Genomic DNA, 21,906 nt, shown 5'->3' with positions numbered 1-21,906 from the left:
ACATGGTCTGGGTCACGTCCGCTTTCTGCCATGACGAAAAAAAAGTATTGACATCGGCGGGACACGCCTCCGCCCACACAGAACGTTTTACTGGGCCTAAATAGCAACAGCCAAGTACAGCGACTGAATATATACCTTTAAACTGCTTCTCGATTAAGGCTGTTTTATTGACTGTATTTTTGTAATTGGACAACACCTTTTGGTACATGATTTTTAGACAATACATTTGTAACCTAATCCTATTTTTGAACTGGTTGAACTAGAAACCAACCGATATTGCTTGCATAGTTTTTCGTAAATCTCACTCTGAAACTCGTCCTGTACAATAGGTGGCACGCGCAGAAAGTACAGGCTACAATTGATTATATATTGTTTCGTACCAAATGCAACACATGCGCAATTGTTGCACTTTGCACAAACAAACACAACGGCACAGATGCGGATTAGTGGAGCGACGAGCGTAAAAATGCGTTGCGATTCACGCTGGAGAGACGGCGACGGAACAACACATGCAAACTTGAGCCCTGCGAACCGCACAGGCAAATTTAGACCTGATTTTGCAAAACGGTACTTGCATAAAAGGGAAAGGATTGCGCAGAAACGGGCTTGTGGTCGCATAGGTGTATTACGCACCTCGTGATGGGGTTATGTTGAGTACGACAGGTGTGTGATGTATTTTATGAGGAAATTTGCTATTGTGTGTTTAACAACGTGTATTAAAAGACGTAAACATATTAATGCGTATGCACGAAATGGTCCATAGTGATAGATATTGGGTCCGGGGTGCACGATATCCACATCGGTGAAGGTCTGCACTAAAAATACGGCACACAAATTCATCAAAACCCTGGCGATGTCGTGAAAACGGACATGAAACTGCGCTTAGACATCGCAGTTGTTGAGAATAGAACAGGTCACAACAAAATAGATTGTTGATTGAATAAGGAGACTTGTCGTTTATCCTATTTACCCTTCGCGGCGGAAGCGCTGTTCGAGTGAAAGGGCCACGTTACCATTGTTGATTAAACAGTACAAAAGTCCGACAGAGGTCACTGTATATGATTTAGCTGAAAAGCGCTCTACGGGACGTACTATCTTATGTGTGACAAAATAGTATGAAATCGCATGTACCACAACTGACACGCCACAAAGGAGTTGGCACAACCTTCAATTTAGCGCAATGCTTGCTCATATCGACCACGCCGTTGCTAGGTTACACACGCTTTGCGATAGGGTCAAGAAGAATGGCACCATGCATGGACTCGCTTTAGTTCAAAAACTCAGCAAGAAGCTTTGGTGAAAGGTGCGTTTTTTTGAGGTTTGAGCATGCGCTGGACAACGCAAACCTCAAACCAAGATATCTGTTAAACATGCGCCCAAGACGACCTTCGCAAAATGTGGGTAATACTCAAGAAATGTACAAATGGTTGCTTTGGTAAGAGGGTTGTGGTAAGGATTGTGTATTTGCGATGCGCGGTTCGCTTGAATGGCGTGAAGAAAGGCGGCAGTGGGGTTCTATAAAGTGTGTAAAAGCTCACAATCGCATCGCTCGGATCCGAATCTTTCGTCGGAATTAGAATTCGTAACGTTTTGCTACAAACAGTTTTCGACAAACACGGTCGATAAAAAATAATTTCAAGAATTTTTGTTAGCAGATTCAACCGAGGCCCGGTGGCCAGCATATGGTGCGGAAAATTCGGGTCATATGAAACAGCACTTATTTAACGTGATTGTGTATGGGAAAAATTGATGGGAATGCCACTACGCGACCACTACTACTACTACGAATCTAATCAACAGTCTTTATGCGCTACAATATTCAGACAAGTGAAGCACGATGGAGCAAAGGGCGTTTGATTCGTCCCATACACCGATAGTGAGGGCAACGGAACACACACGCCACTTTTCTATAGGTACAAGACCAACTGGTCGCGTTTTAGGCATGATATAAAACGTGGTAGGACAAAACTACAAGTGTAACGGACCAGACTGGATTATTCCGGTTTCCGCCGGTATTAGATAATCTTAAATCGAAACGTTTAGCTCTCAGTCCAGTCTGGTCCGTTACACTGGAAAACGCACACACACAAACATGTACACGTAATCAGACCATGGTGTTGTGCAAGAACGTGTCCTGCGCCGCCGTTTTTGCGCCGAGCCGTGGAACATTTGGTGTTAAAACAAGAACAAGTTTTATAAATACCAGTTAACCATCGGGCGTGCGAGTAATCGATAACAAAGTGGCCACAAAGTTTTAATATTCACCTGTAAAAAGAAAACTTTCAAAATTTAGCTGGGAAAAAGTCTTATTTTATCTTGACACATTGGGCATCGAATCTTACGCACACCACAATACATATTTACACAAATTAAAGAAAAAGCGATACGCGGAGGTGAGATGAGGTGGGGGGTCTTGGAGCGAACTTCGCGGGCACGCCGTCACTATTTTTTGGAACAAAATTCGTCCAGGCGCCAATGCGAGGACGCGAGAAAAGCTGCGCGGCCTGTTTAAGTACATTACCACGTTTACATAATAACAATATTGCGGTTTGTATATCTTTTTTCCAGAACCCTCTACGTAATACGCGGTAATTTACAAATTACGCAGAAAAGCGGCGAACTCAAGGGAGCAATGTGTACTATGTGATTGGATGCGAAAAGGCGAACACAAAAAGTGAGACACGGTCATGCATTGGTCTGGGCAACACGTACAACAGACGGAAAGCCCAGTACAAATGGTCGCTAAATAATTTCACAAGACAAAAAAAACAAGTTTTAAAGCTGTTGATAAAAGCCGTGGAGGGCCCGCCATCCTGCACGGGCAAATACCCCGCGGAACAAATGGTCCATCGAGTTATATCTGAGCGGGAGAACAACCAGCTGTACAGAGAGAGACTACCTCAAAAGACGGGGGTGATTTACCCGGAAGGGTGATCGCCGAGAAGCGTGGGTTTTCCTTCCATTTTTCATTTTGATCTCCGTGACGTCATTTTGATGAGAGTGTTGAACGGATAGTCCCAGAGCTTACTTGAGATGCCGAAACCTAGAGGAAAAGACTAAGTTACAAACTACTGTCTTGCATGATACTTTATTGTAATATTGCGAATAAAACAGTGTAGACTTGTGTAACTGATTATGCGATTTGGTTCGTGCACCTTTTTATAGGACCGATTAATAAATATCGTGATTTTGTTTGCAGGTAAAATTCTATCACATAGTTGTACGACAATTTGTCCGTTTTCAAGGAGTATGTTTTGCCGTTAGAAATGTAAGATTTAAGTAACTAACAAGGGGCAACGAAAAAGGTTTTCCAAATTAAATACCACACATTATGACGTCACTATTTCGTCATACGTACCTAAATGTGGACTTTCGAAATGATGGCGCACGTGGTACGCCCGAAGCCGGTCGAAATAGGAGCCCTTGCGTGGGGCGCCGTAGTGTAAATAGTAGTGCGTCATATCGTAACACACGTAGCCGAAAAGCACGCCTGCCACGAGGCAGTCCGTTACGGCAGCCGATAAAACAAAGCGAAATATAGGATACAGAATGGCGAGGAACACAGAGGAAGCGACGGGCGGGAACACCAGTCGACCACTGTCAAACGGAACCTGGAAAGATAAAAAAAGGTCATGTTTATCTACTAGAATAGCACCGCTGGGTGGAGTGCTCATTTATAGAAAATCTTATTACGATGACAGAAATATAGTGCATACGACGGTCACAGTTTGCGACAAACTTCCTAACGCCTAAATTAAAGCGCTTTTCTTACTGACTAAAACAACACCTTCCCCCGCGTTTGTGACTTGTACACGTGATCGAAGTATTTGAAATAAAAGCTATATAATAATCCCCAGGAGTGTTTCGAGGTATTTTCTACCACGTTATCCACAACAGGGTGGTAACGGGGCGCGACAATTTAGGTCCGAAACCAATTCAACCCAAAAGTTAAATCACGTCTCAAATGCGACAAAGAGTAAATTCATTTGTTTCTTTTTTGTGATAAACAAAGTCCTTACATTGATTAGTGACGTAACCGGTGTCACCAAAAAGAAAGTGAATGTACGACGTAAATGTTGCATTGTGTATATCTTATCATGTACCCGACACCAAAAGCCAACCAGGCATACAACCCACAATTTACATTTACAAAAAAACTTCACAGTAGGCGGAAGCACCATCAGCAAGATGCAATTCCTGGGCTTTGTGATGTCACACCATGTGTCATACGAGTCGTGTACATCGTGCATATATTGGAGGTCAGTGTATAATTAATTTTGCCGCATATTATTATTTAATCATACCATGCGATCTATATCTGTGTTGCTCTAGGGGAAGTTAAGAAAATATATGTCAGCCACTATTGAATCAAATACTACACAAAACTTTTCATAAAAGAACATAAAAACTAAACAACGATTTCGTGACAAAAATTACTTGTCCACTAGAGCTTGCTGTCAGCAGGGCCCAGTCTAGGAAATGTTTGGGCCGATTAGATAAAAACATCACCATCAAAATTCAGTATTTTTTCGGTCTCCACGGCAAACTATGGGGTCCTTTTTTTAAACCAAAGCTGTGAGCATAATATCACAATATCCGCACACAGCTATCACTGATTGTAAGCTGAAACGCACGGGCTGTGGTTTGTCGCTTTGGGAGTTCCTCGGGGATTACAACAGGCATGTTTCCTTATATTCCGGACTTATGTTTGCATGTTAAACATAGACAAGCCCTCGCTATCACATGCGCCGAGCGTTGTGTGTAGTCAGGGAGCGACGCCATTGATAAAAGCGTACTCTGTCAGACACACCTTTACATACAACCTTGTGAACAGAAAGAATTAAAAAATTTTCTTGACAAGTTTTAATTTTTTGTGGAGTTGGAGACAAATGGGTCAACATAAATTTAAGTGATTGTAGGAAATACTTCTATCATCGGCCTTTAATAGGATTCTATTTTCGGTACCATCAGAATAGACCCTACCTACATTTCGTAAACTGACATCAACGACACCCATAGCAATGCGAGGAATAACTTGGCCACGTCAATCAAACAGACATCCTGCCAAAATGTGCGAGTCGGCGTATCGTTCTAACAGCCAACTAGAACGTGAAGGAAATAATTCAATCACACAGTTCCCAGACGCACGCACTGAAATGTCGGCAGCGGGGCCGGCGGCTATAATTGCACCACGTTAGACTTAGTCAACAGCTGTTTCTGCCGATGTGCATACACTGCATGCAGAGCACGGTTTGTTGTGGACAACATGGCTTGTGTGTTTTGAAGAAATTAATTTTGTCATACGCATGATACTGTAGAAATCAATGTGACAAAGTTTTTTTTTGAAAAAAAAAAAAAAACCCAAAACTCAGTTTGTTTCTTTGTTATGGTGTTCGATATAAGGTTTGCCACAAAACAGGCATGAAGTCTTCCTGTACAAAAACCTTATATAGTTAATAGAATTCATCTAGTGGCATTAAAACCTACTTCTGTCGATCTACCCTAAAGCATACTACAACTGTAATGCAGGTAAGCGCAATGTGGTATCAATCGTAAATTTTGAATTACATCATTTCCGGCAATTTGTTATGGGTGGCATCATATTGCAAATGGCCAAGTTGGTTTTATAATAGTATTTGAGTCTCTGAATCAAGTTTTCGTGTACTTTGGGCTACACAACTGCCCCTACTAGAGGACTTAAGTCACAGTTTTCAAAAATATCGTTGAACTGTTGACCCTTGCCCAACGATGGCCTTTTGCTACCTCCGTTTCAAACACACAATTGAAGCGATCAAGACATGGCATATTTGTCCAACAAGGGTTGCTGTCATTGTCATACAAGAGGCAAGTCACGCCCTGCAGTCAAAACGGTTGGCATTAATATTGCATGGGTCGTCCTGTGGGCAGATTTTAAGAGGCGCCACCCATTAAAACGCATGCTACGTTTTAGTGCTTGGTTCAGAGTTCAGTTTGACTGTCCACATAGTTTGGATAAAATTATAAAAAAATATACCTTAATGTTTATATTGTGGTGGTTTCAAACATTGCAAATCACCAAACACAGAAAACATATGAACGCCACAATTACATTGGTGGTATAAGAACTGTTTGATTTAAACCATAATGCACAGTTGCCACATGAGGTAACAAATCGAAGAAATATATAAAAAAATTAATACACTAGTAATAATGCATGGTACATGCTTCTTTTAGCAAACAGCATATGCTTGGGTGGAATTACATCAGCAACGTTGCAGTGACCTCAGAGTGTCAACATGTTGTTAAACAAGCTCCACTTTCCACAAATAACTTGAAACATGTCATTGGGTACAAAGTTAACAACACAAATCATTACTGGAAAAACAGACCACAGAAATTGTGTAACACATAAACTATATTGCTAGAAGTGCAAAGTCTGCCTGGCAACAGCTGATCATCACACCACAAAACTTCCATGATTTAACCTACTTATTTGTTTCCGGTGGGACAGAGCAAAGAGCACAACGAAAATACATTTGCCAACGGGCATATATTTTTAAGTACTGCTGGTACAGTCCAATAACTATTTATACCTCAATAAAGCTTGCTGTAATAACCACGAATCATGCAATACAACAGTAAACCCCTTACAAGCAAAGTTTGTTCATAAACAAGTTTATATTTATGCTCTTAGATAACGCTTACACAACACAGATAACGTTTTTTGATGATTTTACATGATCTGACACATACCTTGTGATGCTGTCCATGTAGCAAAAAGTGCAATGTAACAAGGAAATACGAAGTGGTAGGTGGATCGCTATGAAACAACCACCTATGAAGGGAATACTCCAAAAATGACCACAATAGCATTCCAAGAACAAAAATGACAGGCATTGCTGAAGAGGTCACAGAAAACGGAGATGCCACTACAATAGAGAAGTCATTTGTTAAAAATGTGACATAAACCCGACCAGCAATTATTTACAAGTCCCTTCCCTTCCCCTTTGAGGTGGCCAGAGGAAGTGTTACGTGGGATAAAAAACGGATTACTGCAACATTACAAAAAGATTTATGGGAGGATTACGTGCTACACTCAACTTCCAATTGGGTTTTCAAGAGGTTTTGGACATTGCACATTGCAATTTAACAAATTACCCTGCAGACATGTTTGTCAGGGAATGTATGAAGCAATTTTGGACAGTGTAAATACTATTGTTTAGAAGTAAACCCACTAGGCAGGAAATTACTGCAGTTGGCTTGACAGGATGCTTTCTAAGAGCTTCCTGCAAATTTAACCCAACCCGCACACTTGCAAAAGTAAACCATGTATTGACATGATTCAGACATATACTGCATAAAACACCAACCTGGAGCTAAAGGGAAAAGTGCAACACTTGAGTCGGAAAAAAATGAAAAACTGCGCAAAAGAAAACACACGATGACTGGCAACCACACAATGGGAATGATGTACCTGAAACACAAATACAACTTTTTCACAAACAAAGCAGCAGCAGTTAAAACTAACAATGTAAAAATAAGTGTAAAGGTTTATTTTGCACTTCTGTCATTGATTTGTATTCTAAAGCATACAGCACCAATCAATCTTTCAATCAATATATATCCCTAATATTTTATTTTCATTGACATGTATAACACAACGTACCAAGGAGTATTGGAAAAAAATTCCACAAAATCACTTTTGAACAGGCGAAGGTTTTTGTCGACAGGATCATCTATCCAGTCGTGGTACTTGGCACCAAGGTGACCCACTTGCCACAACATGGGCTTGTTCCAATCAACAATGTCTTCCTATAGTAGCGCAAAGACAGAATATATTTAGTTTCAACTCTACGTTAAAGGATGAAAAATGTGTGCTGCATGATCAACACTCAAACAAAATTAACACAATTTATGAAATACAAAATATAATCCTGAAAATAAACAAAATTAACTCAATTGTTTTCCCAGAACCTCTTCATTTGACGTTTTATGAATTAAATGTTGAAAATCGTGGGTTAGAAGAGTTTTGAGTACATTGATAAAATGCAGTAATATCCACTGGGAATAGCCAAGCAATGGTTATTCCTCATTGAGTAAGTTATATTGGTTTTATACATCCAGCATGAACAATATCCCATATAACACCAAATGCATTATTGTTTAAAAAAGGAAATCTGTATTTGCAAAAAGCATGTAAAAGATGGATGTCTAACCTGGTCACCAATTGCATCATTTTCTGTTTTATTGTGAACTCCATTTGTAAGGGGTTTGCTCGGTACATGCCCATTTGATGTAGTCTAAAAAGGATTTTGTATAAACCTCAAGTAAATTAAAGACCATAAAAACTGAAAATTGTGTTCTAACAAGTTGTGAAATGAAAAGTCAATGAGACCAGACAAAATATCCGCATGACATTAAAAAATGTAAGCCACACAAACTGAAACACAAAAAACTTTATAAGCCCCAGCTTACAATCAAATGAATATGGTATGCCCGAAATAAGTTACAAGACAAAATCAATAGCAAGGGAGCCTTGATAACCTCCCCAAGCTATTACCAAACCAATCAATCAAGAGTGGACCAGCTCTTTCTCTTGATAAGATTTACAGTAGAGTCCAATTTACCCATGGGACAGTCCAGAAATTGAGGTAAGAGGTTTTAGAAATCTTTGTTAAAAAATCATTATAAAAAAATGATTTGCTACAAATCAGGCTTACATGGTTTATGTTTGGAGAATCTTCACCATCACAGTAGTCAGCAATGTAGTATTGCCTCAACCACCTGTATGCGTTTTTGCTGTGGGTATGAGGCCCTGTTTCCATGATTTTGGTGACATCTTTTCCATGACGGAGACTTAAAATTTTACCTCCACCTGAATTTTATTAAAAGATTTTATTAATAATTAAACATTTATAAATATTTTGTGTTTGACAAAATTCTTATAATTAACAGTCCAAACAAAAATTCCAAAAGTGATAGAACTTCAAATAGAGCTATTTCTTTATTAAAAAATCTTTCAAAATTAAAGTGGCATAAATTATTTATGTAAAGGCTTAGCTGTATACATAGCTTAAAAGGCTACACAGTTGTAAAGGAGAAAACTTCAAATCTAGCCAAGACCACTCTACTTTTCATATTAAACACAGTACCTTTAAAATAGACAAGTACCCCACAAAATTTAAAAAATCTACACACCTGGATGGACATTAACAAACTTTGTCACGTCATACACCTTGCCACAGTGAATCACTAATGTTTGGTCCTTGCTGGAAATCCGAGCTAAGTCCGCATTATTCATTTGAGGCATTGTGCTGTTCACAAGATGTTAACAGTAGTGCCTTTGTCCTATTCAATTTACCTTCACCTAAAAACGTCAAATATAAACTGTGAAGCGAATCCAAAAAACTACATAATGCTGACGACTACAACATGTCAGTTAAATACAAAAACTACAAATTACGCGTGTTCGCTAATCCTGACTTATGTGAAGTTAACTTCAACACTTTACACCTATAACGACTAACTCAGTGTATACTTTTGGGGTTCAGCTCCGTAACGAAACGCACAATGCCTGTGTTCGAATTCATCGACACGCGCTGTGAAAAACGCGCTCACGCCTACTTAGTTTAATCCCTTTCTGCTCATTCAGCGTTTTCGTAACAGCGCACACATCGTGAAATCACCAGGAGCGGGTCCGTTCTAAAAGAAGATCAACATTTGAGACTGAGAATTGCCTTTCTCTTACTTCATTACCTAATGTACGGCAACGCATGACTGCTGGTGGCGTGACAATCACGTGGTTTTAACGCATGAACGGTTCCGTTGGTGGCCGGGCAAAGCATTTCTAAAATTTTTCGCATATTTCAGGCTTTCACTTTACTGATGATGCGACCAGACCGTATTATCGGATTATTAACAAACACATGAGGTGGTGATTAGTTCAGATACTTTCAAGTAATTTAATGTGAAGCACAAAATGCATTGCTTTGACATGACAAGTTTTTCATTTTTACATCACACAATCATTCATTCTTTGGTTTATTTTTTGCCCAAACACGACAGTGAAGTTTTCGGTAAATAAAAGAGATGGAGGACGCCAGAGGGTGGGCAGAGACGCTGGAATAACCTTCAGTTTTTCGATGTCAAGGTCTAAGAACACATTTGTTCTTTTGTATGTGTTTTATTTGTCAGTAACCTTGTGCTGAAAACAAAATTGCACTTGTGCAACATAAACTTGCATTTTTTTATATATGATAAATTATAAACGTCACTTCGTTCCAATCCGAAAGAATGTAGTCACTGCGCTTATAAACATACCTGACTGTAAATTTTGCTCTGTCATATTTTTAACGGTTATATGTCAGTTTTTACAGGATTAGAGACGTGGTTCCGGTCGAGTAAAAATATGTCACGGTTGACACGTTTGTTAGGGATATTCCCTAACTGTAAAACGTAACCTGTCTTGTGTTTTACGCTAAACGCAAACATACAAATTAGTTGTGTAGAAGCTTGTGTCTCGGTATCCTTTATGCAGTATTTGCTAACACCCACTTATTTGTAGTTATCAGCAAATACTGTATAGAGCAGCACAAATGTCGCAACGTTCATTACAAAAAAACAAACTTGTTTTCAGGGATTAAAAACTATATCAGTGCTTTAGAGCATTGATGATAGAATGAAGATATTTTCTTTCACTACGTTAATAACAGTACTGACAATAGCATATCTTGGTCAGACAATTTGGGTTTTGTACGAACTATGGTTTCCAGAAGGCTGTGCGAACAAGAAACATGGAAATTGCTTGTCATCAGTTCTACATGAGGACGCCGAAAAGACATGGAATGTAGGTGATTTACAAATTGGCATTATTGTAAAATCTTGGGATGTGCTGAACCGAATGTCTATACTTTTTGTGTTGACACTCCCTAATGAAAACGTTCTATTATTACTTTTTTTTCCAAGTTGTATTTCCATGACTGTTTTGATTTTGAATGGTACAACATGGTTGTGATTGTTTTGCAGATCGAGTTGTATACTTCCATGAAACAGAAAACATCAAGGCCAACAAAAAGCATTTTACAAATTGAAAACTTCAACTTCAGTGAAACTTTTACAAGGTATGCAAGTTTTGAAATACCCAACTGACTTATTTTGCTTGATGTGACTTAGCATGTAGGTAATGTTTATAGGGGTGTGATTATTAAATGTGTATGTGACTTGAATGATAATAATTTAAAATAATACTCCTCTATTTTAATGATTTTTTTATGCACTTTTCCATTATATTTTTGCAGAACTTTGGATGTATCTATTCCAAAAAAAACAAAAAATAATGGGTCGCTTTTCTTACATGTTTATGCATATCCATCAGTTGGTTCAATAAATCATGGCGTCGGAGCTATGACTGCCATAACTGGATACAGAATTCCAGTTTCTTATATTCAGTTGATTGGAAATGCCACTGTAAGTAAAAAAACACCTAACTTCTAAACATGCATGTACATACTTTAAAGCCACTGTTTTTAACACAAAGTCTTAAAAAATAATTGATAACCCGAAAGCCATCGCCCAAAAAAGTTAATACAATTGCCATGTGGAAAATTGAAACAGAAATGCAGACTTTAAAGCACCACAAAGCATTTTATGTTAATTCCTGTTCATAAGACAGCTTACATCTAAAATAGAACAAAAATCACCCAAATAACGTAAATATATTCTACTGGTAATTTGGTAAGCTGATAAACTTTCAAGTAATCCTTACCAATTTATCCCAGGAGAAGAAATCCAGCACTGGTCAAAAGGCTGAGACTCACTGGAGGCCAAAGCTAACATTCCATGTTATGAATGATCCATTCATATTTGATAGAAACAAAATCCCTGGGGAGATGATGTCACTTATTTTGTGAGCAAATATGGTTTCTACGTATCAAAGGATTCAAACTAAATTGTTGTGGTTGATTGAAAAAATGAACATGTTGTGTGGTTAAATAAAAGCTTGTTATCATGAATAATAATACTTATATACCATAGCAGTACCAGATGATTTTACTAAAAAATATATACCTTATGTGGCAGTGTTATTGAACAATGTTAGATACATGTGTTTAGTTACAGTGAATGCATTTTACCTGCAGATTGCAGGGAAACATGTATATGCCAATTTTGTACATCGATGAGCTTTCCTATCTAACGACAGATCTTGAGGTTGTTTCAATGAGACAATTTTATTAGAAGTCAGGCATGCAAATATACAAAAGTAAAATCTATGTCCACAGAGAATCCCTGAAAATGCCAACTCCATGAACTTGACAGTCACCTACGAGACAATATCCATCGGTAAATTGAGATTTTGGCTCACCATGACACATGCTATGGATGCAATGAAAACATTGGGTAAATAGGCATGACTTGTATGCACCTGTTAGATTTTGAATCGTGTGGATTCTTCTTGAAGCATGTGTTTTTGAATGCCAAGTGTTAGTAAACTATCAAGTGCTTGAATGTCTTTTTGTGGCAGGGTTTACTGAGAAAGATCTCGACGAAGTCAAGGGCATTTTTACGGGAACCAATCTCATGTTTCTGGCTCTCACATTTGTGGTGTCATTTTTCCATGTATGGATTTTTTGTTTTTTTCCAAGAAATGAAACAAGGATTTTTTGTAAAGATGTTACTGTATTTAGATGTTGTTTGATTTTCTTGCATTCAAAAATGATATTTCATACTGGAAAAAGCGGGAAACTATGGCTGGACTATCATTTCACACTGTGGTATACAGGTACCATTGTGTTTGCAATTAAAATAATCTGTTACCATCAGGACATTTAATATAGCCTGTATAGCTGATGTAATTTAATTTGCAAACATTTCGATCAAATCTACAATTGTTTTTAATAGATGTGATCCAAATGTTTACAAGTAATTTAATAGTCTGATCTTCTGGCACATTTTTGCAAGACCTAAATCTTTTGATCCATACGAATCACTTAATTTCACAAATATAAAGTTTACAAGTAAATTTTACATCAGCTATATTTGTTGTCCTAAAGATTTACAAAACCATGATTTTTTTTCTGGTGTAAGCAGTGTTTTACAAACAAAAATATTATTCACAGGGCTGTAAGCACGATCATTATTTTCTTGTACCTGCTGGACCAACAGACGAGCCTACTGGTCCTCGTGCCTGCAGGCATCGGTTCAGTGATCGAACTGTGGAAAGTCAAAAAGGCAATGAAGGTCTCAGTCAATCGCATTGGCTGGAAACTCAGTCTTACTTTTGGAAACACAACAGACACAGAAAAGAACACAACTAACTTTGACCACCAGGTGCACTGATCCTTGATAATTAGATCTTTCTTCAATTTTGCATATGTTTTTTTCATGCATTTTATCCTTTTTTAGGCAATCAAGTACCTTTCCTACGTTCTCTATCCATTGTGCATAGGTGGTGCAGTTTACTCCTTGTTCTATGTTCCCCACAAAAGGTACAAGTGAAAAACTCTTTGTTATTTTGTGTTGTACTTACAATTTGTACACCTTTTGTATCTGCAGCTGGTATTCGTGGGTTATTCAAAGTCTAGTAAATGGTGGGTGGTATTTGGTAAAGGTCTTGGTCCTATGTGTATCATAGTTGCTTTAATGTGTCCTTTTTTGTTTGTAGCTGTGTATGCCTTTGGTTTCCTTTTCATGCTGCCCCAACTCTTTATCAACTACAAGTTAAAGTCAGTTGCCCATCTTCCATGGCGTGCTTTTATGTACAAGGCAAGAATTGCAGATTTTATGTTCCACTGCAAGTTACTATAGCATACTCTTAAATTTAAGATAATGAAACAACAAAAGTTACTGGCATGGTCATTATTAGTAAGTAACAGGTATAAATGCATTGCAGGCCTTCAATACTTTTATTGATGACATATTTGCCTTTATTATTCGGATGCCAACCAGTCATCGGGTGGCGTGCTTTCGTGATGATATAGTGTTCTTCTGCTATCTGTATCAATTGTGGTAAGTACAATACTAAAAAATGTTATCACAACTTTTTCTAATAAGGTTTCTCAATAATTGAAAAACTTTGGATAATATTAAGCTTACATGTACTACGTCAACCTGTTGTGTTGCCAAGGAGGAATACTGTATGTATAAACACTTTTACAGGCTCTATCCTGTCGATAAAACAAGACCCAATGAGTTTGGAATATCATATGAAGATGAAACAAAGACAGACGATAAAACAGCTGACAACGTTCCCAATCAAGATCAGACAAGTCTAGAGTCGAAGAAAAAAGTCTAGGTTTATTTTGCAACCTGTGCTGCTATTCGCCTTGAAATGTAATTGGAGCTGTGATAGACCCATTAAACTGCAGTATGTGCTTTATATATTTTGTAATTACGAAGTTTTTTGCCACTGAATGTGTGCGCATGTATTGTTGCCAGCTATTCTCATTAACCATTAACAACACTTTCATAAAATGTTACAAACATGTGCAACCACCTCAGCCAGTAAAAAACAGTGATTTTATATGCCAAACTTTCAAGTACTTTTTAAGGTTAGAGCCGCATGCCTGGGAAATGCCCACCTTATTGTCACAATATAACAATGGCGTAACAAAGCGATCAGTGATGCAAGGGGATCAATTTTACCGGCAAGTTGGCACATATGCTGTTGCTAGTGCGAATTTAAGCCAGTTTTTTGGGCGTTTTAAATCCGGTAGCTATTAGGGCTGTATAAAATTGATCTGAAAAGGCAGGTGTATTTACAGAAAAATGAATCGTAAAGATCCCCTCGCCTGCGCAATCTGGTCAAAATTTGTTGTTTTTTGAACTAGTTCCTTCGTTGCTGTATCAGTCTGGACTAGGTTTACATCTTTAAATCGTTGTTGGTGACCAAGCTTAATAGTTGATAATAAAGAATCTTGACACGATAGCGGTGATCCTACCAGTTATCGCAAAAATAAAGTCAATATCAAGTCTGGTTTCTGCTGAATGGATTCAGCAGGTAGAATGTGGTTTATTTTCACCATATGGCACACCGCGAAACTTTTCCAACGTGGGGGGGAAGTAAAGAAAGATAGAGACAGATCCGATCAAGACGTTGTGCGAATCACTTAAGCAACTGCATGCTCAACAGTGAGAATGGGTTAAAACTAGGGCGCAGAAATGCATAGGCCAGATGAAAACACTCCAGTCGATGCAACTAAAGGTTGGCAAGTGGCAAACTGTTTGCTTGAGTGACTAGAAAAAGGTACTACAAGGCGGGGGGTTACACAAAAAGGGGAGCGAGCTCTGAAATAGTTCTAAAACTTTGTTTTTAATTATACAAAAAAATTACTAGAAGACAACACATAAATTTGAAAATCGCAAAAATGCGATAGGTCTATAGAAATCGTACAACAAAAGGGGAAATAATTTTGATTTATTATTATGCTGAACGGGGGATCGGTCTTGCTGGTTGCCGATCTCTCAGACCTTTGATTTGTTCCTAAAGTTATTTTCTTACAGCTCATCTTTTCCGGCTGTTTCTGCATCGCTTTCTTCTGGCATTGCGTCATCCAATTCATCGTCAAGTTCATCCTTTGAAATGTAGAATATGGTTTGTGTTTTTTGTACAATTCGCTGTGCGATTTACCTGAAAATCTTTCTTAAAACAGCTAAATCCCTTTTACCCCAATTTATTATGTGTGATGATTAACCATTATAGCACACAACACCATCAACGAAATTGTCCTTGATTTGGAAGATTATTTGTTTTCATCTGGTTACGAACTTTGTGCATCCCCTCAAAATGTAGGTTGACGTTTTATTGTGGGAAGAGACTGGTTACAACAGCAAAATATAAAGACAATATATTGCTGCAGTTGGCAAATAATCTTAAATTAACCGATGATATGCTAATGTCTAGTATTACTGACAAAACAGGAGGATTTAAATGTTAAAAGAAAACTATTCTAAAAATTATCATCTTTTAAGCCAAAACTTAACCATACAAGTATTTGGTACGGAACAATACACACTACATGTTCATGTAACTAGCACATTTTTATTTAGGCCTAAACATCACACAAGTGAAATAGCAGCATTTTCACTTCACGACTAAGCACAACACAAAAACCAACAGCAAAATTTCAACTGTTCACAATTCTCCATGTTTGGGTTGCGTTTTCCCCTGCTCCGCTTCTTTCACTTTTCTGGCTGTGTGTTCTTTCTGAATCTTGTCTACTAACACTTTAGGGTCTTCTTTCGGCATAAGGTCACCCAATTCTGCCATCATCCTTTGCTATTTATCATAAGATACATAAATCAAGAGTTTTTTTTCCACAACCAATGACCAACACCTGGCAACTGCCCTTCCTCATGCAAAATCCAGGAATAGGAATACACACAACCTTTGCTAGCATGAAAACTACCTAGGATACTAGTACAATCCAAACTACAAAATTGCACCAAAACATAAACATAAGACCACGGAATTCCATAACCCTTACATACACACCACTTTTAAACTATTGTTTGAATCCATGCATTTACGCACATGTATTTCCTTTTCTGAAGGTAGTTTTGGCATTTTCATGTCCTGTGATGAATAAATGTTACAAGACCTATACACAAAACCGTGCACCAGCAACTACTACAGATAAAAACCAGAGACTGACAAGGCACATTAAAGAAAAAGACCTACACATGTTGCCAAAAAACTAGATACATATTTATGAAAAGATGATAGACTCAAGACTTACATCCTGGGCTCCCGGCTCTTCTTGCTGGTTTGGTGGCGGAGCATACTGAGGTAGGGAAGCAAAGTTATAACTTTTGCAAGAACAATAACTAGAAAGCACAACTACATGAAACAAACCTCTTTTGGTGGTGGTTTGCCATCACGTGGTTCACCACCCTGTAACATTTCATTTAATAGTTTTAAGTTTATTTTTCCGGCTGGAAAGTGGTTAAGAAACCAGCTACGGCATGCAATAAAACATAACATACAACTTTACTGCCCTTAAAAATTCTCGCAATATCCATGCTGTAAATTTCACCTGCAGTGCAGCTAAAGGTCTTGCAGCTTTTCTACTTTTTTCTGGTTTGAACCCTCAACCAATACATGTAACCACATACCAACTATCAAAAAGCACATAATGTCTGCTTCCTACTAGAATTGGTCATGCACCAGAGCAGGTTACCAACAGTTAGTACACTTGGCAGTTTTAAATATTCTGCTTGTTGACTCTCGACTATCGAAAACTCCATACCAACATTTTCAGTGAATACACACAAGTTTCCATTGCTATTAATGAAAACCCGATTTACTGCTTGCACATTTAGTTAACCATGGTGTGAATGTGTGTTTTGAGGGGGGAACTAAAAAAGTAATGAATATAATCGACACACACAAACAAAATCAAGGTAAATCCTTTAAAACCAAGACTTAAGATACAGCGATGGCGAAGTGCTGGAGAAGCCAAACCACTATTTAAAAAGCTACATACCATTTTATTGCACAGACACAATGCGAAAAAAGTTGTTCTAAGTTGTAATTGTAAGTTGACCCATAACCAACTAACTACAGCACTACACACCTCCTCTACTTCATCTTCGTCATCACCACCACCACCACCACCACTCACTTTCTCGCCATTTGACTCCACGTACTCTGCCATGGCATCAAGTGTACGATCTCCTTCATAGTCTAGGATCTGTGAAGATGCAAGAGTGTTGTTGTTGTTGTTGAAATATTTATTTGAAAAAAAAAATTGGTTTTATTATGTTATATGCACAACCTATCTTAACAGGAATAACTTATTTGTTTCAACAATTCTAAAAACAGCAAATCTACACAAAACCACAATCTTCATAAAGTTGCAAAACTTTATGACCACAATTTCCAACCAAAAATTTGGGTTCAAAATAAAGATGAATGATGTAAGCTAAGTGGTAAAAACTATTTCTAGCCCGTCACCAACAACTGCATTAAAATCTCACTTTGTCGCTTCCAGCTGGGAAGAATTTCAAAGTAGGGAAGCCCCCAATTTCAAATGCTTCAACTTCATTGGCAGTGGAATCCATTTTGGCGATTATGACATCATCGTTGGAACTGAACCTCTCACCCAGCTTTTCCCAGGTTGGGGCAAGGCTCTTACAGTGTCCGCACCATGGAGCATCTGGTAGATTGAAAGATTTTAATGCAGGCTTTGATCACCCATGCTACAATTCACTACACTAGTTATCATTGTAAAATGACTTTATTTGGGATGAAAAAGGTGTTAAACTACCCTTGACAAAATTGAAATACAATTTTTATTTCAATTTTCCTAGGAAACTACTTTCTTGGAATGTCTACATAGGCAGAAAAGGGTAATTTTTTCCAACCTTGCTAACTTATCTGGGCTTAGTACTACTACGCGGATAAGACTTGGGAAGTCTCAACTACATACTCTGGTCTGACTGCCTTTGGGAAATAACAACATTGTTGGATAGGCGAGTGTCTGAATCCCAGGCACGTCGTTTTTAGTTCCATCTATCTTTGCTATCACAACTCCTGGGTCGGACTTATACTTGATGGCCAATTTTTCCCAAACAGATGCCATGCTCTGACTGTGCTTACACCACGGTGCATCTGGAAACACATGGCAATGACAAGACAAAATAGTACAGCCAAAGAGATGCCTTAGTACTACAATAGTAGTGTAAAATAGTGATAGCAGTGGGACAACTTGTTGGTTCAACTTACAAAACTCGACAAACACTTTCTTGGATTTGTCAAAAGCAACTTCTTTGAAATTCTTTCCCACAAGAACAGCGACTGGGCCTTTGTTCCAGTCCTCTGGAATGTCAGCACTCATTAAGTGACGCTGTAAAGTAAAAAAGGTTGCTTTGAGAGAAACAGTATCATAAGCAGAAAGCGTTTGTTTCACTTCAGCAAAATAATTCAGAATGGTTTGCTTGTTCAACTTGATAGTGCACAATAAAAATAAAGAACTAATAGCCTTGTCAGGTTTCTTTTTTGCCTGATCATATGACAACAGAAAATCAACAGATAAATAAAATATAAATACCTTGGTTTCACCAGTAAGAACCTTGTTGGTGAACGCAATGATGGCAGCTGAAGACAAATCTTTGTCACCTTCTGGCTTAAACTTGGCCATATTTTCTGACATCTTGATGATTCTGTAATCAGGAATATCATCCTTGGTGAGACCAAAGAATTCCATAACTCTCTGGTTTTCTTCTGTGTCGGCATCAACAAAAATGAATAAGACCTATACACAAACGGTGAATACAAAGGTCAAGTTTTGTATTATTTCTTGTTTTTTTTAAAGACCATTTTATAAAGACATTTAGCCTTTTAGGCATACACAACCTTAAACATCAACTATCTTTGCAAGCAAAGCTATATTTGTGTCAGTAAATATAAAAGCTTGTGAAAATTTCAATAAAACTAGAATAGGCTATGTTTAAACTACCCACCTTTCCTTTAAACTCGGCAGCAGCATGCTTAAATTCATCGATTCTTTCCGCAAAACTATCACTGGCTTTAGAGACGAACAGGAGGTTGTGGATTTGGATTTCACCGCCAAAGATTTTGGGAGCACTCTTAATTGTTACAATGTCAACTGATGAGGTTTACTTGTATCAATTGCAGAATGCAAAATATTTATAAAAACTTTGAAAAAAACACATGGACTATCCATAACCACAAGCACAATAAATACACCTTTTACAACCTAGATATACATTTCAGAAATTCTTCAGCAAAAACAAGCCATTACCTCTGATGTAAACTCTGTTACCAAAGCAAGCTGATTTTCTTTTACAAAGTTGGTGAGAGCCTCAGCATCTTCAACATCACCAGTGTAATCAGCACGGCCCTCGTCAAACTAGCACCATAAGACAAAAATCTAAGGCTACTAAATCTACAACTCAAAAAACATGCACCCTTAACCACGTAACACATGATATTCTTGTAGACAGTCGGTCAAGCATATTTAAAGTTTAGTATAAGCCAGGAACACACACACACTTGGTTTCCTTTGACAACTAACAGACATAAAGTGTGTGCATTGCCGTGGCCCTTATCTCTAAACTTGAAACACTAGACAGAAAGTCTACACCCTAAATTCACCCAAAATGCACAAGTTAACATCCAGCTAAATGCATTCTGGAAAACACGATATACCTCTTCACACATCTCCTGTACTAAAGGAGAGATAGCCCTATAGACCCACGGAATAAGTTTGGGTTCAGCTGTTGTGGTGCTGGCAGATTTTTCAATTTTTCCTTTGCCAACCTTTGGCAAATTTTAATGCAATGAGACTAAAACAGCCTGTACAGCTCTTTTTATACAAAACTATTTGGTAAGAGAGATAAAAATAAGTACCTGTTTGAATACTGCCACCTCGTTCGCAGCAATAGAGGCCCTTGAAGCTACACCAGCATCATAAATAAATGCAAATGTAACATCATCAATGGTGTCTGCTACCTCAACAAATTTCTTCGCTGATTCGCTGGCAGGGTCCTAAAAGTTAGGAATGACAATTTCAGCAACATTCTAATTCAAAAGAAACTCTGGACTTACAGTGAAATGGCCAACGACGACTACAGGATTACTTTCCTTTGCTTTTGCAAGATCTTCATCAGATTTTATTTCTTTCGCTGGTGGGCCGGTCTTCTTTTTAAGCCAGCTAACAATGTCTGCAGCAGTTCTTCCTCCTAATGGAATCAAACATGTTAATACACAACATACAAAACAACTTTACTACTTAACATGCATGCTTGGTTGCTATTCTACACCACCTAAAACCTCAAAACCTCCCCAATCGTCAGCCATCCTATTTATATTCCAGATCCATTGACAAGCCCAAGGTCTATTATTATGTCATGCTTCTGGTCTACAACTATGCACGCAATGTCTTGCCGTTGTACAAGAGGGTGCGATTTCCGTGGTTTTTAGTAAAGACAATGCCCGGATAGCCAGTAATTTGCATTCGATCCACTAAACTGCTTTCAACCGAGCCATCAATCTTAGCTAGTTTAACATCTGGGTTTTCGGACTTGACAATTTTTGCTGCCTTTATCCATTCTTTCGCCAAGTCAACGCAATGGACACACCAAGGGGCATCTGAACGTACAACAATATTTAATTAAATTTCGAAGCACACACACCTCCGAATTCTAAAGGTTTTCCGTCTTTAAAGAATTTGAGTGTTGGGTAACCACGCACTTCGAACTTGGTACCCAACGAGGATTCAACAGTTGCATCAACCTTTGCTAACTTAATAGCTTCGGTGTCTTCGTTGGCCTTTAGTTCAGCGGCGGCCTTGACATACTCTGGTGCTAAGGCCTTGCAGTGGCCACACCACGGGGCATCTTAAAAGGAGTCGCAATGATTTTAATTTGTTGTCCGAACATTCACGGCGCACTGAAAACTGTTTACTTTTCACAATAACCTGTAATAAAATGGTTTAGCTTTTAAAGTAAACATGCATACACTATCGTTGCATTGTCTGATCAAATAGAGATGTTTAGAACGAATTGTTACTTACAAAATTCAACCAAAACGTGTTTGTTGTTCGTTACGACGAAGTCAAAGTTCTCTTTGGTAAGTACCAGAACGCCTTCATCTTCCTTTACTTCGGGGCCACCATCAGGGACGTCGTCGCATCTTGCCAGGCAGAAAAGTGCCACAAAAACAAAGACTTTCAACATTTCGATATTAAGGTAAGTCACGGCTACAAAGGAACTAGTACAGTACTACAAAATAAACCGGTGCAAACGTTGACAACTGAAATCGGAAAAGGCCCTTTCCATGCATGAACGATTGAAACGGTTAAATTCGGAGAGAAAGATAGGAAAAAGGAGCAAACGTGGCAGAGCCGCGGGCTGAGTAATGGTACGTCAGGCTCAGTCACTACCCGTGTGACACTTCTATTGGCTGAG

At 38.3% G+C, this 21,906-nt stretch overlaps 3 protein-coding genes across 6 annotated transcripts; 1 reads left to right on the top strand and 2 right to left on the bottom strand.

The window, feature by feature from the left end:
- Positions 1-346: 346 nt before the first annotated feature.
- LOC145905564 (fatty acid 2-hydroxylase-like) lies at positions 347-9,342 on the bottom strand. Its single transcript, XM_082992799.1, has 8 exons — positions 9,178-9,342; positions 8,700-8,854; positions 8,196-8,279; positions 7,646-7,791; positions 7,350-7,453; positions 6,733-6,908; positions 3,359-3,611; positions 347-3,043 (listed from the first exon to the last, which is right to left on the bottom strand). Exons 1-8 carry the CDS (start codon positions 9,287-9,289, stop codon positions 2,967-2,969), a joined length of 1,107 nt encoding a protein of 368 aa, XP_082848925.1. The 5' UTR covers positions 9,290-9,342; the 3' UTR covers positions 347-2,966.
- A 1,277-nt stretch (positions 9,343-10,619) lies between these two features.
- On the top strand, positions 10,620-14,898 carry LOC145906822 (lipid scramblase CLPTM1L-like). Of its 2 annotated transcripts, none has more exons than XM_082994286.1 (14): positions 10,620-10,825; positions 11,005-11,099; positions 11,277-11,445; positions 11,757-11,884; positions 12,117-12,186; positions 12,258-12,375; positions 12,500-12,594; positions 12,663-12,757; positions 13,095-13,305; positions 13,381-13,463; positions 13,531-13,565; positions 13,640-13,740; positions 13,868-13,983; positions 14,134-14,898. In XM_082994286.1, the coding sequence occupies exons 1-14, from the start codon at positions 10,658-10,660 to the stop codon at positions 14,267-14,269; spliced, it is 1,620 nt and encodes a 539-aa protein (XP_082850412.1). In that variant the 5' UTR covers positions 10,620-10,657; the 3' UTR covers positions 14,270-14,898. The 2 variants fall into 2 exon arrangements, with proteins under 2 accessions (XP_082850412.1, XP_082850413.1); XM_082994287.1 differs by having other exon boundaries at positions 10,687-10,829.
- A 48-nt stretch (positions 14,899-14,946) lies between these two features.
- LOC145906821 (protein disulfide-isomerase 2-like) lies at positions 14,947-21,778 on the bottom strand. 3 transcript variants are annotated; one of them, XM_082994283.1, is made up of 14 exons: positions 21,513-21,778; positions 21,133-21,336; positions 20,546-20,679; positions 20,348-20,485; positions 19,740-19,847; positions 19,438-19,563; positions 19,026-19,229; positions 18,701-18,821; positions 17,953-18,131; positions 17,598-17,666; positions 16,829-16,867; positions 16,713-16,757; positions 16,508-16,549; positions 16,094-16,252 (listed from the first exon to the last, which is right to left on the bottom strand). In XM_082994283.1, exons 1-14 carry the CDS (start codon positions 21,673-21,675, stop codon positions 16,109-16,111), a joined length of 1,716 nt encoding a protein of 571 aa, XP_082850409.1. In that variant the 5' UTR covers positions 21,676-21,778; the 3' UTR covers positions 16,094-16,108. The 3 variants fall into 3 exon arrangements, with proteins under 3 accessions (XP_082850410.1, XP_082850411.1, XP_082850409.1); XM_082994284.1 differs by lacking the exons at positions 16,094-16,252; positions 16,508-16,549; positions 16,713-16,757; positions 16,829-16,867 and adding an exon at positions 14,947-15,549 and having other exon boundaries at positions 17,550-17,666; XM_082994285.1 differs by lacking the exons at positions 16,094-16,252; positions 16,508-16,549; positions 16,713-16,757; positions 16,829-16,867 and adding an exon at positions 14,947-15,549 and having other exon boundaries at positions 17,559-17,666.
- Positions 21,779-21,906: the final 128 nt, after the last annotated feature.

The sequence above is a fragment of the Ascidia mentula genome, chromosome 6, assembly GCF_947561715.1.
Source record: "Ascidia mentula chromosome 6, kaAscMent1.1, whole genome shotgun sequence".
Classification (NCBI taxonomy): domain Eukaryota; kingdom Metazoa; phylum Chordata; class Ascidiacea; order Phlebobranchia; family Ascidiidae; genus Ascidia; species Ascidia mentula.
The sequence above is the reverse complement of the archived record's forward strand: the minus strand, read 5'-3'. Positions and strand labels throughout refer to the sequence as shown.

Coding starts and splice junctions, on each gene's coding strand:
- LOC145905564 (XM_082992799.1), bottom strand. CDS start 9,289: ATGCCTCAAATGAATAATGCGGACTTAGCTCGGATTTCCAGCAAGGAC. Junction 7,454..7,645: donor TTTTTTTCCAATACTCCTTG/GTACGTTGTGTT, acceptor TTTGTGTTTCAG/GTACATCATTCCCATTGTGT. Junction 3,612..6,732: donor TACATGGACAGCATCACAAG/GTATGTGTCAGA, acceptor TTATCTTTCCAG/GTTCCGTTTGACAGTGGTCG.
- LOC145906822 (XM_082994286.1), top strand. CDS start 10,658: ATGAAGATATTTTCTTTCACTACGTTAATAACAGTACTGACAATAGCA. Junction 11,100..11,276: donor TTCAGTGAAACTTTTACAAG/GTATGCAAGTTT, acceptor ATATTTTTGCAG/AACTTTGGATGTATCTATTC. Junction 13,566..13,639: donor TATTCAAAGTCTAGTAAATG/GTGGGTGGTATT, acceptor TTTTGTTTGTAG/CTGTGTATGCCTTTGGTTTC.
- LOC145906821 (XM_082994283.1), bottom strand. CDS start 21,675: ATGTTGAAAGTCTTTGTTTTTGTGGCACTTTTCTGCCTGGCAAGATGC. Junction 19,230..19,437: donor CTGCCGAGTTTAAAGGAAAG/GTGGGTAGTTTA, acceptor GTTTGTGTATAG/GTCTTATTCATTTTTGTTGA. Junction 16,868..17,597: donor TGGAGTCAAATGGCGAGAAA/GTGAGTGGTGGT, acceptor GAAATGTTACAG/GGTGGTGAACCACGTGATGG.